The sequence below is a fragment of the Schistocerca cancellata genome, chromosome 10, assembly GCF_023864275.1.
Source record: "Schistocerca cancellata isolate TAMUIC-IGC-003103 chromosome 10, iqSchCanc2.1, whole genome shotgun sequence".
Lineage (NCBI taxonomy): Eukaryota > Metazoa > Arthropoda > Insecta > Orthoptera > Acrididae > Schistocerca > Schistocerca cancellata.
The window spans coordinates 141,839,019-141,857,638 of NC_064635.1; the positions used below are offsets into that span (position 1 = coordinate 141,839,019).

Genomic DNA, 18,620 nt, shown 5'->3' on the forward strand with positions numbered 1-18,620 from the left:
CCGATTAAGGGATATGACATTCCACGCTCCGGTCTGTAGAACGCCAGTTTTCTTTCTCCTGATAATGACGTCCTCTTGAGTAGTCCCCGCCCGGAAATCCGAATGGGGGACTATTTTACCTCCGGAATATTTTACCCAAGAGGGCGCCATCATCATTTAATCATACAGTAAAGCTGCATGCCCTCGAGAAAAATTACGGCTGTAGTTTCCCCTTGCTTTTAGCCGTCCACAGTACCAGAACAGCAAGGCCATTTTGGTTAGTGTTACAAGGTCAGATCAGTCAATCATCCAGACTGCTGCCCCTGCAACTACTGAAAAAGCTGCTGCCAGTCTTCAGGAACCACACGTTTGTCTGCCCTCTCAACACATACCCCTCAGTTGTGGTTGCACCTACGGTACGGCTATCTGAATCGTTTAGGCACGCTAGCCTCCCCACCAACGGCCAAGTCCACGGTGGAACGGTATCTGTTTGGAATCTTCCCTGGGAGTCCAGTAGTTGTTTCCGATGCACAACTGCAGGTTATCCCATGGGCCATAACATTGACGCTGAATCACAGATATTGCATCAGGATTGAATACAGAAGTTACCATACCGACCTGTGTCCAGGAGAATAACGTTTCAAACGGTCTGTGCTTTGATCGATTCCTGGTAGACCAGTAGTTGTTTCCGATGGACAGCTGGAGATTTACTGTAATCCGTGGACTTTCACATTTACGGAGAAACACAGAAATAGCATGGGGATTGAATACAACAGTCATTATTCTGATATCTGTCCAAGGGATTATCGCTTCAAACGGTCTGTGCTTTGATCCGTTCCTGGGAATCCAGTAGTAGTTTGCGATGGTCTGAAGCAGGCATACTGTAGCCCGTGCTTCTTCACACTGACGATGAAACACAGAAATTGATTCGGGATTGAATTCAGCAGTCACCATTCCGACTTCTGTCCAGGCGTGTAACGTTTCAAACGTTCTTTGCTTGGTATCTCTCTTGAGTGTCCAGTAGTAGTTTCCGATGGACAGCTGCAGGTAAACTGTAACCCATGGACCTTCACATTGATGATGGAACACAGAAATAGCATCGGGATTGCATACAACAGGAACCATGCTGATTTCTGTCAAGGGTAGTAACGCTTCAAACGGTCTATGCTTTGATTCATTCCTGGGTGTCACGTAGTAGTTTCCGATGGACAGCGGCAGATTTTCTGTAACCCTTGGACCTTCACATTGACGATGAAATACAGAAATTGCATCTTTGTTGAATACAACAAGCACCATGCTGATTTTTCTCCACGGCAGTTACGCTTGGAAGGTCTGTGCATGCTTTTGGTGACAGCTGATTTGACATTTCGTTTTAATATTCTGTGGAGGGGTTCATCGATGGGTGAGTTTAAAAATGTTGGGTTCTATTATTATTACTGTAGTGAACGTTATTATGATATTAAATCTTTTTGCGAATATTCTATTATTTTTTCTATTAGTTTAAATAATGAACGGCTTGGCATATGTACTTGGTCATTCAACAGGATTTTCCCCTCTGCTTTTTTTTTCGTATGTGGTAATTTTCTTGCAGGGTTAGGAAGTTTTTATGACACGAAAAGAATTAGAATCAACGACAAAAAAAAAAGCACCTCCATCAGACCAGATGTGAGGAAACGCAGATCAGAAAATCGTAAGTAATTACTATTTTCACAAAGAAATCGCGAAGCGAACTGTTTAATAATCTAAAACTAACAAAACTATCATTATAGATCCCACTGTTGATATCTTAGAACAGGAGAAGGCGAAACGTGTATGGGATAAATGGAGTAACTAGCAGCAGGAAAAGGATGTTTTATTTACGAAACAAGAATTTAGCACAAGAACTGGTACAGCACTGTTGAGACGAGTCCCTGCTCTCGTGTAGCGCGGCTTATGATCCACGTGTGCGTGTAGTGTGCAGAACTTGTCCCCCACCTGGTCTACACGGCAGTTTCTCGCTGTCGACGTGGGACAACAGTTGTACTGCAGACTGGAACCGACACTAGTTGGGAAACATTTCTACAAAGTGACATAGGAATGAAGTGCAGTGCTCCATTTGCTTCGAAACATTAAATATTTGTATGCCGTTTCTATGAAATAATGAAAACGAGGGAGGAAGTTAAGGGAACAGTAATAAATTAAAAAATTAACAACAATTGATTCGTGTCAACTTCGATAGCTGAGAGGTCAGCGTGATGGAATGCCATGCATAGGGGCCCGGGTTTGATCCCCGGCTGGGTCAGAGATTTTCTGCACTTAGGGACTGGGTGTTGTGTTGTCTTCATCATCATCATCATCATCATCATCTCATCCACCGGGGGGGCGACAGGAAGAACATGGGGCCACCCCTTAAAATTAACCCTGCCAAATTCGACGGTAACCATGCCGACCATGCGTAAATGCCGGACAAAGGCACAAGAAAAAGAAGAAGAAAAACAACAATTAATTCATATTAAACAACGAAAATTGAAAGTAGGTAATCTGATGTCTGTGTCTGCATAAAATGCCTTTATCTGCTTGAAGCCCTTAAAATCGGACAAATTAACACGAAAAACAGACTTCTCTAACGTCACTTTTTACCAATTAGCTGTGATTATTCGTAATGCTACAACAGTGGTATGATAACCCATTAGAACATTATTTTTGAACAGTTTCAAAAATTAGAATCAGTAGGGGAATGCTGGTGAATTTTTTACCGTATTTAGGCAATTTTCGAGAAAAGCATCGAAAGGTAAACGAACTGAGATTTCTTTCACTTCTGTATTTAATTAAATACGTGATTGCGTGCATCTTGAAACTGAGAGAGTCAACATTTTTAATTTTTTTTTATTTCTACGTTTGTTACAGAAAATAATAAGAATGAAGACTAAAAAGAGATTTTTCAGAAATCGATTATGTTGAACGGTTTTAACATCACGTGAATCTGGCGTGAAGGAAAACCTATAGGCCCGGAAACCAGTTGTGACAGTGGAAGTCGCCATCCCTTGGCTGTTGCCGTCTTGGAAGATGGCAGTCTCTCCAGCATACTCAGCATGACGATATACAATGAGGTGAAAAATGTCATGGACTACCTCCTAATGACGTGTAGTCTCCTTTTGCTTGACGTAGTGCACCTACTCGACATGGCATGGACTCTAGAAGTCGTTGGAAGAAATATTGAGCCACGCTGCCTGTATAGCGGTCAATAATTGAAAGTGTTTTGCGGATGCAGGATTTTGCGCACGAGCTGCCCTCTCGACTATGACCCATGATTGTTCGATGGGAATAATGTCACTTACTCGAACTGTCCAGAATGATCTTCGAATCACGGACGATTGTGGCCCAGTGACATGATCCACTATTTCCATAAGAGGTTCAACGTTGTTTGGGTACATGAAGTCCATGAATGGCTACAAATTGTCTCCAAGTAGCCGAATCAGAGGACGCAGTCCATTCCGCGTAAACCCAGCTCACACCATTCTGGAGCCACCGCCGCCCTGCAGAGTGCTTTGTTGAGAACTTGGGTCCACGGCGTCGAGGGGTCTGCACCGCACTTGAACCGTGCGACCAACGGAGATCGGAACTCGTAATACCGAGCAACGGTTTTCCAGGCATCTAGGCTCCAGGCGATGTGATCACAAGGCCATGTCGTGCCGTTAGCAAAGGAATTCGTGCCCGTCATCTCTACCATTGCCCAATAACAACAAATTTCGCCACACTGTCCTAACTGATAGTACGTCACACATTGATTTCCGCAATCTAATTTTGGACGTCTCTCCAAATCTCGGAAAAGATAACAGGGCTTTATATTCAATAACTTCGGCGCACAACAAAATGATAATCACTTCACTGTGTATCTTGTAGTTTTATACTCATCTTACTTGCGAATGGGCTGTAGGCGGGTATAATCTTACCGCACTACAGACCTTTTGTAAAAAATACTAATTCTACGAAGTTTCGCGTTCGCCAACTCAGAAAGACCAATGTAATTGTAGTCTTTGAGAACCCATTTAACTTTTATTGAAACGAGTTTTGTTTATCAGTGTGCTGCTTGGACACCAGAAGGATTCATGCTGTGATATTTACCATGTAACCCAATGGCTACCACCATTAAGTTGCAGTTGCGAATTAATGAAAATTAAATTACTGGAGAATAAGAGAAATTACTCTCATGATCAATATCAGCAAATAAGTTAGCAATGCGATCAGTAAAATTTAAGTTAGCGATGAAGCTACTAAATTTCAGATAAATACGCACAGATCTGAAGCTCTCTTTTCCATCTGCACTGAATGGGCCCTCACACGTTCAGTAATAATAATATTGTCAAACTGTCCATATATTGACAGTCTGATTGTTCGCATTGACGTGAGAGTATCGACGGTTTGGCAATATCCTCCATTCACACGTTGCAGAGCTTCATGAACCAGAATAAAAATTTTAATGGAATGAAGAGTGATTGCAGCAGCAAGAACGAAGATTTGTGTAAAAATCATTTACTCTATGCAGAGGACAGTTATCTTGTAGTAGGCCTATACGTCGATAAAGTATGGCTTTCACAAAATCAAAAACATATTTTACTAGACTTCAGCGCAAGTAATGGCTGTACCTACGTTTACTTTTGTGTAGTGTGGGGAATGTTCTCGATCTTATTGAGGCGAGCCGTCGTAACTGAAATACTGGCGCCACCAAATCAGCACTCTCGCGCTCGGAGTTTGTCGTAAATAAAATGCGTTCTTACCTGACACGATACAATACTGATGTCTCAGATGTTAGCAAAACTAATTTCATAGTTTTATTAACAACTTTGCCTCTGGAATTTTGCACACGGTCCAACACAACGCAAATTCAGCAGCGACGACTTTTTCGTTACAGAGGCGGAACAGCTTCACATCTCCTACGGTATTTTATTTTTTTATCTCGAGAGCCGCAAATTTTCACGATAAAATGTCTATCGCATGCATCTATAGCATTTGAGAAAGTTCTTATATCATATTCACTCCAAATATATCGATGGTTCTGTTTTTTTTTTGCACGGGCTGAAATAATATACAAATGCGTACAGGATAATCTGTTTACCGTATACAAATTCCAGGAATTGACTACTGACAGGATGCGGAACAAAAAAGGTCTCATGAACTTATATTCGGCAATACATGGTTTCATGTCCATTATAATTATCCGGGCTGTTATGCCGTGGTCGGTTGATGAATTTTGTCTCAATTCCCAACGTTTCGTCTCCGACTGCGGGAGACATCTTGAAGGGGGTCCGTAGCTCAATGGAAGGTCCAACACACCCACTGGCTCGCTACTGACTGCCGCTAAATTCCGTGTCCGCGCGCTCCCGCGCCGCGGTGTGACGTCACGTGTTTTGAAAACGTCAGTGCAATTGGCCGCTGTCCGTCGCCGTCGATCGCCGTTGCCATCACCCAGTAGTGGACGGGTGGTACACATCTTCTTTAGCACCGGCATCCATATACCGTTTTATTTCACGCCCTTCTCCTTTCGGTTGAAATTATTTGGGTGTTTAGCGATTTCGATTGCCTCCCCGTAGAGCCTTTCGTAGTATCCGTTTATGGCCGCTAGTACTTGCGTCTTCTCGAAACGAATATTGTGGTTCCCTGGCTGAAAAGCATGCTCCGCAACAGCTGATCGTTCCGTTTCTCCTCTTCTACAATTTCCCTTGTGCTCTTCCAAACGTTTAGGAACAGTTCTTTTAGTTGTACCCACATAAACATCACCACAGCTGCATGGGATCCTATACACTCCAGCTTTTTCCAAAGGTTTGCGAGCGTCCTTGGCAGGTTTAAGGTATTCCTGTATCTTCCTCGTGGGCTTATAAATTACGGTAATATTCCGCTTCGTCAAGATCCTCCCTATTCTTTCCGTTACATTTCTAACAAACGGCATGAAAACCTTTGATTTTGCAGTAGCCTCTACGTCAGTGTGATTTCTGCGTGGCTGCCTCAACGCACGTTTTATTTCGGCGGACGAATATCCGTTCTTCATTAGTGCATTGTGGAGATGTTCCATCTCAGCGACGAGCAACTCAGGTTCACAAATATTTCTAGCTCTGTCCGCTAACGTCTTGATAACTCCCCGCTTCTGTTGTGGGTGGTGGTTCGAATCCCGGTGCAAATAACGGTCCGTGTGCGTGGGTTTGCGGTATACTGAGTGGCCCAAACTACCATTTTCGTTTCTAAAAACAAGCACATCGAGGAAATGTAATTTGCCGTCTACCTTCTCCTCCATTGTAAACTGAATTCTCGAGTTTATGCTGTTTAGATGTTCGTGGAACCGGCTTAGTTCCTCCCTACCATGTCTCCACAGCACAAACGTGTCATCCACGTATCGGAACCATACATTTGGTTTTTTGCTGGCAGTACCTAAGGCCTGTTCTTCGAATTTCTCCATAAAGAAGTTTTCAATTACGGGACTTAGGGGGCTTCCAATAGCCACGCCATCCGTTTGCTCATAAGACTGTTCATCCCACTTGAAGTATGTGGTCGTCAAACAACACTTAAACAGTTGTAAAATATCGCCCTTCCTTCTCTCCCTGTCCACCCCACCCCTGCGCCGCTTTCGGCTGTAACCACCCCCAACTCCTCCTCCCCTATCACTGTCGCCCCATCAACAGCTACTGACTTTCCGCCACTCCCCGCACCACCTCCGACAGGCTCCAAGAACAGCACGGATCTCCGCTCGACGTTCCACAGTCTCAGTGACACCCACGCCCCCACCGTCTGCGTCATCCGCTGCTCAGGGTGGTCCTGCCCCCCGCCATCTCCCCCTGCAACCCGTCCCCCTGCCTCCTCCCCACCCAGTGGTGACCACGAAACCTTCAAAGCGCCCGAATGCTGACCCTTCCCCCGACGTCTCCTCCAAAAAAAACCCCAATCCCCGTGACCCACCCACTCCCATGAACGCGGCCCCGACCCCCGCCCCGCCACGCCTGCCACCCACACCTTTGTCCTCTCCAATCCTGACCCTCAATTCCTTGATGCCCGCTCCCTCACCCTCGCCATCCGGAAATACTACCCCAATGCTCCCATCTCCAACTGATTCCTCGCAAGGACTCGGTCCTCATAAAGTCCCCCAATGCTTCCTTCCACACCGACCTCCTCTCTCGCATCCCCCGTATCCAATTTGGCCAACGTGCAACCCTCACCCCCTACCACACCTCGTCCTCTCCCCATCAGCCTGAACCTCCCCGACGTCCGCCAACCTTCACCGCTGTGATCACGAAGCTTAGCCCCGTGAACACGGAGGCTGAGGTGTTGGCGGAACTCAACTCCCGGCCCAACATTGAAATCCGCTCGGCCCATCGCATCTTCAATGATGCCGGGCCGACTTTTCTCATGCGGATATTCACTGAATCCTCTTCCTCCATTGACCGCCTCCTCACCGAGGGAGCCCTCATCTACAATCAGCGCCATAAGGTGGACCCCTCCCGTTCCCCAGTCCAATCCTACCGCTGCCAACGCTGTCTCACCTACAACGACCACGTTACCTCTGCCTGCAAGAACCCCCCTACTTGTCCCCACTGCAAAGCTTCACACTTCCTCAAGCATTGCCCCAACCTCACCTCTCCCCCCTCCTGCAACACTTGCAATGAACCACATCCTACCTACTCCTCGAAGTGTAAAGCAAAACCTCCACCAGTAACCCCTGAGCTCGTCGTCCCTGTCCGTCCTGTTGATGATCCCATCCACCCCAACAACTCGCTCCGCCCTCCCCCTACTGCTGAGGACATCATCCGTTTCACCACCATTGTGCTCCAAAACATCCACCCCTTCCAGCGCTCACACACTCTTTCCCAAATCGCCCTCGCTGCCCGCTCCATCTTCCATCTTACCACCTATGCCACATACTCCCACAACCAGGCCCACTTCACCTTCACCCCCCTCACCACCCTCATCTAACTCTCCACTCCCATGGTACAACAACCGTACCGTATCCTGTACCACAACATTCGCTCCCTGCCCACCCACAAACTCCTCTTCCTCCACACCCTACGTCAGCACCGCGTGGATGCCTTTGTCCTAAATGAAACCTTCCTTCAACCCCGTATCTCCGTCTCCACTGCCCCTTACAGCCTACATCGCACCGATAACCCGTACCCTCTGGCACGTGGTGGAGTTGCTATAGGCCACCTCAAGCACCTCCCTGTCCGGCCCCAACCACTTTGCCTCCCACCTCTCTGATGTTTTTTCCATCCCCGATGATCCCCACTTTGATTATTCCCTCTTCCCTGATGTCATGGACCGTACGAATACCTCTGTTCCTCCCCTTGCTCCTAGCTTCCAGTACTTGGGCCACATCCCACCATCTGCACTTAACAATCCCATCACTACACAGGACATCAGCCTCACACTCTGCACTAAACGCAACATTGCTCCCGGCCACGACTGCGTTACCTATCGCCACCTCCTTCCTTTCCCTCCTTGCCACCCTCTACAATGTCATCCTTGTCACTGGCTTCTATCCCGACCTGTGGAAAACCTCCCGTATCCTGATGTTCTCCAAACCCAATAAGCCTCCATCTGATGCCTCTTCCTATCGTCCTATCTGTCTCACATCGGTGTTCAGCAAGCTCTTGGAATCCATCCTTTCCCGGCGCATCCATCTCCACCTCCACCAAAACCACCTCCTCCCAAACACCCAATGTGGCTTTCGACCTTCCTTCTCTGCTGATGACCAACTCCTCCACCTCACTCATCTCCTCTCCCTCCAGCTTAACTCCCGTCGCTCCGCCATTTTTGTCTCACTTGACCTCGAAAAGGCCTACGACCGTGTCTGGCATCCTGGTCTCCTGTTTAAACTCCAAACCTATGCCCTTCCTATCAACTACATCCGTCTGGTGGCCTCCTTCCTCTCCCACCGCCCCTCCTATGTTACCATCCATCATGAAAATTCCCACACCTTCTACCCCTCTGCCGGTGTGCCCCAGGGCTCTGTTCTCTCCCCTCTCCTCTACCTCCTGTACACGGCAGATATGCCCCAACCCCCCCCCCCTCCAGTACACCTCTTGCAATATGCTGATGACACCACATTCCTCGCCCTCGCTCCTACCCTCCAACGGTCCCAACGCCTTCTCCAGAATCACCTTGACCTTTTTGCTGCATGGTGTAACCAATGGCTCCTGAAACTCAATCCTTCCAAGACCCAGGCAATCATCGTAGGTCGTTCCACTCGCTTCTTCCGGCTCCTGGATTTCTCCCTTACTGTCTGCGCACGTCCTGTCCGTCTCACCCCCACCCTCACCTACCTTGGCCTCACCATTGACCGTCACCTCACCTGGATACCTCATCTCCGCTCCATCCAATCCAAAGCCCACAACCGCCTCCGACTCCTCAAACTCCTCTCTGGCTGGACATGGGGGTTGCACCCCTCTACCATCCTCCACACCTACAAATCCTTAATCCGTCCCATCCTCTGTTATGCCAGTCCTGCCTGGATATCTGCCCCCCCCCCCCAAATTCTATAAGTCCCTCCAAATCCTTGAGCATCATGCACTCCGCCTCGCCTTCCGTATACGCCTCCCATCCCCCACGCGGATCCTCTATGATCTCATTCCTTTCCCCCATCTGCTCCTATTCCTCGAACATATCCGCATCCTCTACACCTCCCGCCGTCTTGAACCCCCTCACCCCCTGATTGCTCCTCTCCTCTCCCATCCCCGCCCCCTGCCACGTCATCACCGTTGTGTCCCCCCTACCCTCCATCTCTACACCCTACATCTCCTTTCCCAAGGTGGCTTCCATCAGCTCCCCCTCCCAGATGATGCCCTCTTTCCCTCCATTTATCCTTCCTATCAACTCTGATCCTCAACCCCCCCTCCTTTCCTCCGTCCTTTCCCTGGGCTCCCTCTTCCTCCCCCCTTCCATCCTGTGATTTCTGCCCGCCTCTCATCTCCTTTCTCCCCCCCCCCCGAGTCCTTTTGTACTCCCCTCCTCTGCCTTCCCCACTCCCTGGCCCGTCTGCTCAGCACCCCCCACCCCTCTTATGGGTCCTCCTCTTCCATTGGCTCCTTTCCCCCCTCCCCCTTCACTTTTCCTCTCCTTCCTCCCCCCTTTTTCCCGTCATCTGACCAGTTTCCCCCCACCTGCTGTCGGGTGTGGTATGTTGTCTTTGTGCCAACTTTTAGCGCAGTGTTTAAGTGAGTGTTCAGTGTTGTGCGTCCTTCCACAGTGTTGCGAATGGAAACCATGCTGTCGCTGGGTGTGCTTTTTATATCTCTTGCGAACAGAACCCAGACTGTCGCCGTGTTTTTTTTTTAATTGTCTGTCTGTTGTTTTTCTGCTTCCTGTGTGTTCTATTAGCTTCATCGACCCTGTGTTTTATGTTTTATGCTCCAGAATTTTCTGCCATTTTTACCTTTAAGTCACCGATTTTATCGCGAACTGTTATTATTTTTTATTATCTACATCTTTTTAAAACAACTTCTGTAGGCTGAAGAGCGGCGTAATAAGCTGCTGCCAGCCCGCCCCCTTAGGGGGAATCGAAACCCAATAAACAAAAAAAAAAAAAAACTGCAACATACCAAAACCCAGGCAACCATTGTAGGCAAAACCACCCCTTCCTTCCGCCTCCTTGATTTCTATCTCATCATCTATGGCCGTCCTATCGCCCTTACTCCCACCCTTAAGTACCTTGACGTCACCCTCGACCGTCGCCTCTCCTGGACTCCCAATCTCCGGACAATCCAAGCCAAGGCACGCTCCCGACTCCGTCTCCTCAAGCTCCTTTCCGGCCGTACGTGGGGTCTGGACCCCTCCACCATACTCCACACCTATAAATCCCTCATCCGCCCTATCCTTCGTTACGCCCATCCGGCTTGGATCTCCGCCCCCCCCCCCCTACCTTTTATAAATACCTCCAAATCCTTGAACGCCATGCTCTCCGCCTCGCCTATCGCATCCGTCTACCCTCCCCCACGCGGATCCTGTACGATCTCCTCCCCTTCCCCCACCTCCTCCTTTTCCTTGAAAGGATACAGATCCTCTACACCTCACGCAAACTCGATCCTCCTCACCCGCTAGTCTCCCCCATCCTCTCCCACCCCCACCTGCTGCTGCGCCTGCATTCCCACGTCCCACCCGGTCTCGATCTCTCCACCCTCCTTACCCTCTCCCAAGGTGGCTTCCCCTCCCTGATGATGTCCTCCTCCCCTCCATCTACCCCTCCTACCAACTTTGATCCTCCCCCCACTTCCTGTGTCCTTTCCTTTCAACACCCTCCCTCCCTTCCCTTCCCTTCTCTTTCCTTTTCCCCCATCTCCTCCCTCCTCCCCTCTTCCCCCGGGCTTCCCCTCACCCTTCCTCCCTTCCCCCTATCTCCCCTGCCCTTGGCATCTGCTCTCCCCTCTTCCTCTCCCTCTCCCACCCCCCCTCCTCATTTCTTGGCAGGTCCCCACACTCGTACACGGTTAGTGAACATTCGCGCGCCGGAGATCTATCCCGTGTGACAATATTCGTCTCTGTCAAAGTGTCTGAACAAATTTTATCTTGGACTGTACGCCCGTGAACGGCTCCATGTATTTTAAAAAGTGGTTGTCTCCGTTTCTGTGTCCACAATGTTTTTTCTCTCGATGTCTTCATTTATCTCTTGTGTGTTTCTCTGATTCCAAAGAGCGGCGTAGCTTGCTGCTGCTGGCCTACCTGTACCCAGGTTTGAAAATAACAATAAAGAAAAAAAACCTGCATCATTGCATATATAGAGTGTTTTATTGTAGATGCTACAGTGCTGTAGTTGGAGAGTGCACAACGATAATTGTCCGGGCCTTTGCGTCTCCTTTGAGATAGAATTAACTTATTACTAAGTTGGCTGCAAATTCCGTCTTACACTAATGTTCGATAACCATGCTTTCCAAACCGCGCAATATCTGGAGATAACTGTATGACACATATAACTCCGCCACACTAATTTTCACTCGAATATGCACAGATTCAGTACTAAAAAAATATTACCATCGGCAGTCATGACACAGCTACATCCACACGCTACGCTATCCTGCCTGCGACTGTCACCTTTTGGTTTTCTCAGCGAGAACAAGACAGCTGATGTAACTTGTCTCATTTAGCATCCACGCACGCAACTACAGCCAACGGTGCATGGCGACTCAAATCAGAACTATTCCTATGCATCTTCATATAGCGTGTGAAAAATCTTACATGACCAATAACAAATGGCAATATCTTGGATTATTGTCAGAATAATCCACATGGATATTTAACGCCACATGCTCCATTGTCAGAAAATTTCCAGGAGAGATATTTTATTTGTGCGTTTGCAGTACTAGAAAGAAAGAAATGCTGTTTTTATATTTCCTGATATGTGTGCATCTTTGAGATGACCTTGGCCATGTTTCTCCGAAAACTAACGAACTGACAGGGCTGTGATTAGCAACGCACTGTTTGCGTTATTGACGTATTAGTTACGGTGACACAATGGATGCTGATTATGAGCAAAGAATGAACATTAAGTTATACTTTAAGCTCGGGAAAACCCCTAGTGAAACGTGAACAATGATTCAGCAAGCATATGCACGCGTGGCACGTTCCAGAAGTCATGATTTCGAGTGGCACAAAAGGTTTAGTGAAGGCAAAGATTCACTACAAGACGATTCCAGAGCTGTTCGCCCGTGTACAGCACGTACCGATGAAAACGTGGAAAGTGTAAGGCAGTTCTTGTAAGAACACTATCAAGTACCTGTGTGTGCGACTTCAGAAGAACTTAATTTGAATCGTGAAGATTTAGGAAACGGAAGTTTAAAGCAAAGCTCGCCCCATACACACTAACAGACAATATCCATATAGATGTAGATGTAGCTTGTTTGGTAGCACTTGCTCATTCCCAACCTCCATTGCTGCTAATGAACGTTTGTGGTCAAAGACACATGAATTATTTATTGAGATCTCCAAGAACAGAGGCATTCCGTCCTTGACTCGGTGCCAAGTTGTTTAGGAACTTTTATTACAGAATTTGAAGAAGTTATATCATAATGAATTCTTAGTGCATTGTACACATCTTATACAGTCCTGTAGATCTTCTCACTGGTGTATTGTCGTGTTCCTGAACTGCTGTGTCACACTCGTTGTAGTTGTTATATATGTACAGCTATTTTGTCTGCCATGTGAACAAATGAACATGTGAGTGCGCTTGATGTCCTGTGGCAGGCTTTATGTGGGCCCAATGTTGCTGGTATTGGTGGCGCATCCAGACGATGTGCAGCACATACTGCTGACGTCAAAGCTGGTAGACCGTGGCACCATCTGCACCAATGCCATGCGGATGTTTCTCGGCGACGGGTTAGTCACCATCGATGCCAGCCGGTGGAAGGTGCACCGAAAACTCATAAACCCGACGTTCCACTCTGAGGTAAGTTAACCAGCCTAGGTAAGCAGCTGGAAGACCTAACGGGTTCACAGGAAGCCCACAGGCAGCTCGGTGGTGAACCAGTCTAACTTTCGTTGTTGGAGCTAGTAATCTTCCGTTATTTGTAAGGATTTGCAAGGATAGGCAAAATACACAAGACAGAAATGAAAAAAATCGGAGCTCGTGAAGAAACTTTTATTCACACCCTACAGAGATTGAAGATTGTTTAAGATCAAAATCTCAAGATCATATTTCAGAGGACTGATACCCTTCAACTATACTGTTATTGTCATATTCATCATATTATAAGCATAACACGTAAGCTAGGAATCCAAAATAAACAAGTTATATTTCTTACTACAAAAACATAGTCACTCTGGTCGAGATGAAAAATACTAGGTTGGGGCTTAAGTTCGTAAGAGTTTTTGTTTTTAATTTTGGTATTCCAATTGCTATGGGCTTATTTTTCGATTGTCATTTTTTATCTGTAGTTCACTGTCGCTTTTTGAGTTTACATGTGATCATTTTGTCGTTTGGAGGTAGTGATTGGATGAACAGAGGATTAGGAACATTTACGACTTATTATTTTTGTTTAATTTCAATAGAGGGGTGACAGCTAGGGAGGAACCCAGAAATATTTTCAGGGTGTATGGGGAAAAATACCATTGGACAGACGACGACAAGATAATGGTTTTCTCGTTTTAAGTAATATCGTTTTGACGTTAGTGACTCTCCACGTTTAGGAAGATCTTTGGGGCTTTATAAAGTTCGTTTAAACGTATTAATCCACATCAGTGTATGCGAGAAGTGGAAAAAGTCATGAACTTTGATCAGTCCGCCATCGTGCCATATTTGCATGCAATGGCGAAGGTTCAGAAACTGAGTATATGATTACTGCTTGCTCTTAGGCAGCATCACAAAAATAAGCAATTGACCATTTGTGCATTTTTGCTTGCTTGTCGTCAATTGGCTTGTGAACAACAGTGAGCATTCCTGTCATTTATTGGTACTGGGGATAATGCTAAAATAAAGAAAAGACATGAATGGCTGAGCCCAAACAAATTAGAAACTCCCCATACAATGATCTGCATGCATCCACAAAAAAAAAAAAAAAAAAATGTTGTTGTGCACCTGATGGAACAGCAACTGTGTGGTGTACCACGAATTGCTTTGGCGATGTGTAACCATCACTGCTGACATTCACTGTCAACAACTGAGGCGTCTTACAGACGTAATCCAAGAACGTCAACCAAGAAGACTGCGTGAAGTGATGGTACTCCATAACAACGTCTGCCCGCATCCTTGTAGACAGACAGAAAAACACTGTGCAGGAGCTGGGCAGGGAAGTCAATCCTTACTCATCCTATTCACCTGATGTTGCGCTCTGGGATTTTTCGTTCTTTATCAAATATGCTTCAAGGACTTTTCAGGATGAAAATGCGCTGCGAACATGGCTTGACATGTTCTTCACCTCAAAACCAAGTGCTTTCCACAGTCGCGGAATAGAAAAGTTACCCCAACGTTTGTAGGCTCTTGTAAGTAATATAGGAAAATACATTATTGGTGACTCTGTTATGCATATCTGTGGTGCAAAAGTGTGATACAAGCAGGCACCCATGCCACAGAGATGCACTCGTGTTTGCACAGCCAACTGAGCGTGCTTGAAAAATTGTGGTCTTTCGAGTTTCGGGATGATCCTTTGCTTCTAAGGTTGTGCAGCGATTTTGGTGTCAGTTGTCATATGATCATAATCGCACTGCAGATGATGTTCTTGACATCCATGTAGCACAGACGTCCACCATGATCATTGTACTGTAAGAACAGTAGTAACACATTGTACAGCTACCACAGCACAGATAAGAGGGCTTGGGGGCTAAACGATGGTAATATGAACCATGTCAAGTCGGTTATTGGCAGTGAGACCACAGGCACACACACCTCCAGCATCTCTTCCTCTCACGCGACAGCACGGAAGTGCACGGCTTGACTGGTGGCGTCAGAGAATCGCATTCGAGATGGAATGACGCGCAGTGGCCTTCAGCAATGAAAACAGATTGTGTCTGCATGCAAATGATGGTCGCTTGCGCTACGATGTGCACCTGGTGAGCGCTGCCTCTGAGAATGCATTCGTCCCAGACACACTGGTCCCACTGCCGGCCTTATGGTCTGGGATGTGATCAGCTACAACCTCTTTCACTTTTGATTGTGAATCGCTATAGGATGCTAACCAGCGCTCGGTGTGTGCATAATATTGTTACTAATGGTGTTTTGCTATTTTTGCAATACAAAGGTGATGCGTTGTCCCAGCAGGATAGTCCTTCCCCACATACTGCCCATGAACTGCAATGTGCTCTGTAAAATGTGCAGGAACTTCTCTGGAGAGCAATATCCTTGGACGTTTCTCGAATGAGGCATGTGTGGGATATGATGGGACGAGAGGTGACTTGCGTGATGGGTCAGCTAACAACTGTTTCACAGCTAAGTGAGCAGGCCGAGCAAGCGTAACGTATCTCAGGACGGAACTGGCCATCTGTACTGTCGGCTGGATGCCGGAGTCAGTGACTGCATCGGGGCTCGTGGCAGCTACACCACATACTGATTCGGTGTTTCAGTATAGGTCAATATGTGGTACCTCATAACTGCTTGTTCTATTTATCTTTAATTGCAGTCCTTTCGTATGCTGCGTATGCACTGTTGCAACAATAAACCTTGCGTGAATTAGAAACCTCTAAAAGACTGTAATAATCTATTTTTTCTGGAAGTGTATATTAGAAAGTACAAAGGACGCAAGGTAGCACACTGTGGTACACAATTCCTATTTCCTTGCAGTTTGCAGTGCATGCTATGGGATAGACAACTGCTGGTGTTACAGATTCTGCAGGGATTTCTGGATGCTTTCCACGATGGCGGTCTCTTCGTGTGCGAGCGGTTCGCCAGGACCAGAGGTGCAGCCACTGAGGTTCACCCTCCAGTGTTGTTGGCAGCCATCCGCAACTTCTTCAGCACTGTCATCGGCATGAACCCTGAACTTTTCATAGCAGACACCTTTCCAGAGGAGGAGGTCTCTGCTTCAGTGAGCTATGGTGTGAGCATTGTGCAGGTAAGATGGATTGAAATAGTGAGTTTACCGACTCGCATTCCAAGAACGGATCTGTCTGCTGTCGAAGCTCTTTATGTACCTCTTGAACCACCTTGTGATTTGTATCGTAGGAAATACAGTACATTGTATCGCATGGAGCGTGTTAATCGGTCATACAGATATCTTCAGGGGTCTCCAGCGAAGCTTTGTTTCCCTATACAAAACAAAACGACCTTTAAAGCGGAATTTTATGTACTCATACTACAGGACAATTTTTCCCACAGTGCACAAATTCTAGAGACTAATCGATGGGAGGGTACGGAAGAAAAAAGATCTAATGAACTTATATCCGGAATTGCATGATTTCCATGTTGGAGACATTTTATTCAATCATAAACTGTTATAGAGAATGTGATCTACCTCGCGCGGGACCATCCAGCCACAGTTACAGTACGGATCGTTCTGTTTTATAGGGTAGTATTGTTCATCATACATCATTCCGTAGTGCCCTCTCCTTCCATAGTAATGGCTAATGTTGTATCCGATTCACTTCTCTTGCTGACTCATCTTGTACAGGGTGTGATAAAGCATTGTACATATGGTTCAGTATTCGAATCGAAAGCTTGCTTGACGTGGTGTTTATTTACATAAAGGCAAATGGCAACGGGCGGTGGGCAACAAGGTTGTATCGGAAAAATTACCCCCGCCGATAACAGTCACCGTATTCAACGCTTGGAACAGTGTTTCGACGTTTGTCTGAGACAGCATCATTTCAGGAAACAGGAATTCATGAAGGAAGTAACCGAAATGTCCGGCCACCTGACTTTGGGGGGAAATGTGTTTAACACTGTGGGAGGCAACTTCCGCGTCAATAGCAGGTAATGGGTCCTCCTGTACAGGGTACTGTGGCACAGTCTCCACGACAAATGTTACTACCCTCGATTCTTACAGCGTGTGCAGGGTTTAATAGCGACAGATTTCCACATTTGGAGCAGTTTTCTCACTGGTTTCTTGATCAGGCAACCACGAATCTAAAACTTTTGTCATCCATCCTATTCACAGACGAGGCCAGCTTTACATGGAGTGGTACGTTCGACATTCATAATTTTCACCTGTGGGATAGTATGCACCGCCTCCATGGTATGGTGACAGCGAGTCATCAGCATCGGTGCAGCTGTAATGTGTGGGCTGGGATAACTGGCGACCATATTTTGAGACCAGTCTTCTTTCCACGTCCCCTAACAGGACGCAACTATCGGCGTTTCCCGCGGGTGACTTTGTCTCACCTGCTGAAAGAAGTGCTATTGACGGTTCGGCCGGCCTGAGTGGCCGTGAGGTTCTAGGCGCTACAGTCTGGAGCCGAGCGGCCGCTACGGTCGCAGGTTCGAATCCTGCCTCGGGCATGGATGTGTGTGACGTCCTTAGGTTAGTTAGGTTTAATTAGTTCTAAGTTCTAGGCGACTGATGACCTAAGAAGTTAAGTCGCATAGTGCTCAGAGCCATTTGAATCATTTTATTGATGGTTCGAAGGGTTGTGTGGCTCTTACATGATGGTGCTTCAGCCCACTTCTTCGTTAAGCAAAGAGAACGGGTATTCATCGATTTGTGGGCGATTAGAATAAACACATGAGTCCAGAACTGGTACACCTGCTATGACTCAGGGCACCCAGTTAAGTGCCGTGGGCTAGACGGTGCAGTCCACTGCAAGTGCTGGTTCAAATGGTTCAGATGGCTCTGAGCACTATGGGACTTAACATCTATGGTCATCAGTCCCCTAGAACTTAGAACTACTTAAACCTAACTAACCTAAGGACAGCACACAACACCCAGCCATCACGAGGCAGAGAAAATCCCTGACCCCGCCGGGAATCGAACCCGGGAACCCGGGCGTGGGAACCGAGAACGCTACCGCACGACCACGAGATGCGGGCACTGCAAGTGCTCCCAACTTGGACACATTCATACCGACTGCACTGATAAGGCGGTTGATAGCGTACCATGTGTGTACAGAAACCGCACTTCCAACAAAGCACGCGATCCTGAAACCCTACACACAAACAGTTACATGAAAAACTGATCTCTAACACAGGCCACGATATATCAAAACTGTGCTTACTAAGACCACATCATGCCAAGAGGACCTCCATTCCACGTATCTTGACAGCGCGT

The 18,620-nt window shown here is 47.0% G+C and overlaps 1 protein-coding gene across 2 annotated transcripts in view; it reads left to right on the forward strand.

Annotated features, from left to right (window-relative positions):
• LOC126106604 (cytochrome P450 4c21-like) overlaps nt 1-18,620 on the forward strand; it is a 130,042-nt gene that overhangs the window by 49,640 nt on the left and 61,782 nt on the right. For both annotated transcript variants that reach the window (XM_049912946.1, XM_049912947.1), the window contains exons 3-4: nt 13,174-13,375; nt 16,245-16,472. In XM_049912946.1, the coding sequence (XP_049768903.1) occupies nt 13,174-13,375; nt 16,245-16,472 (430 nt within the window). The remainder of the gene's footprint in view (nt 1-13,173; nt 13,376-16,244; nt 16,473-18,620) is intronic.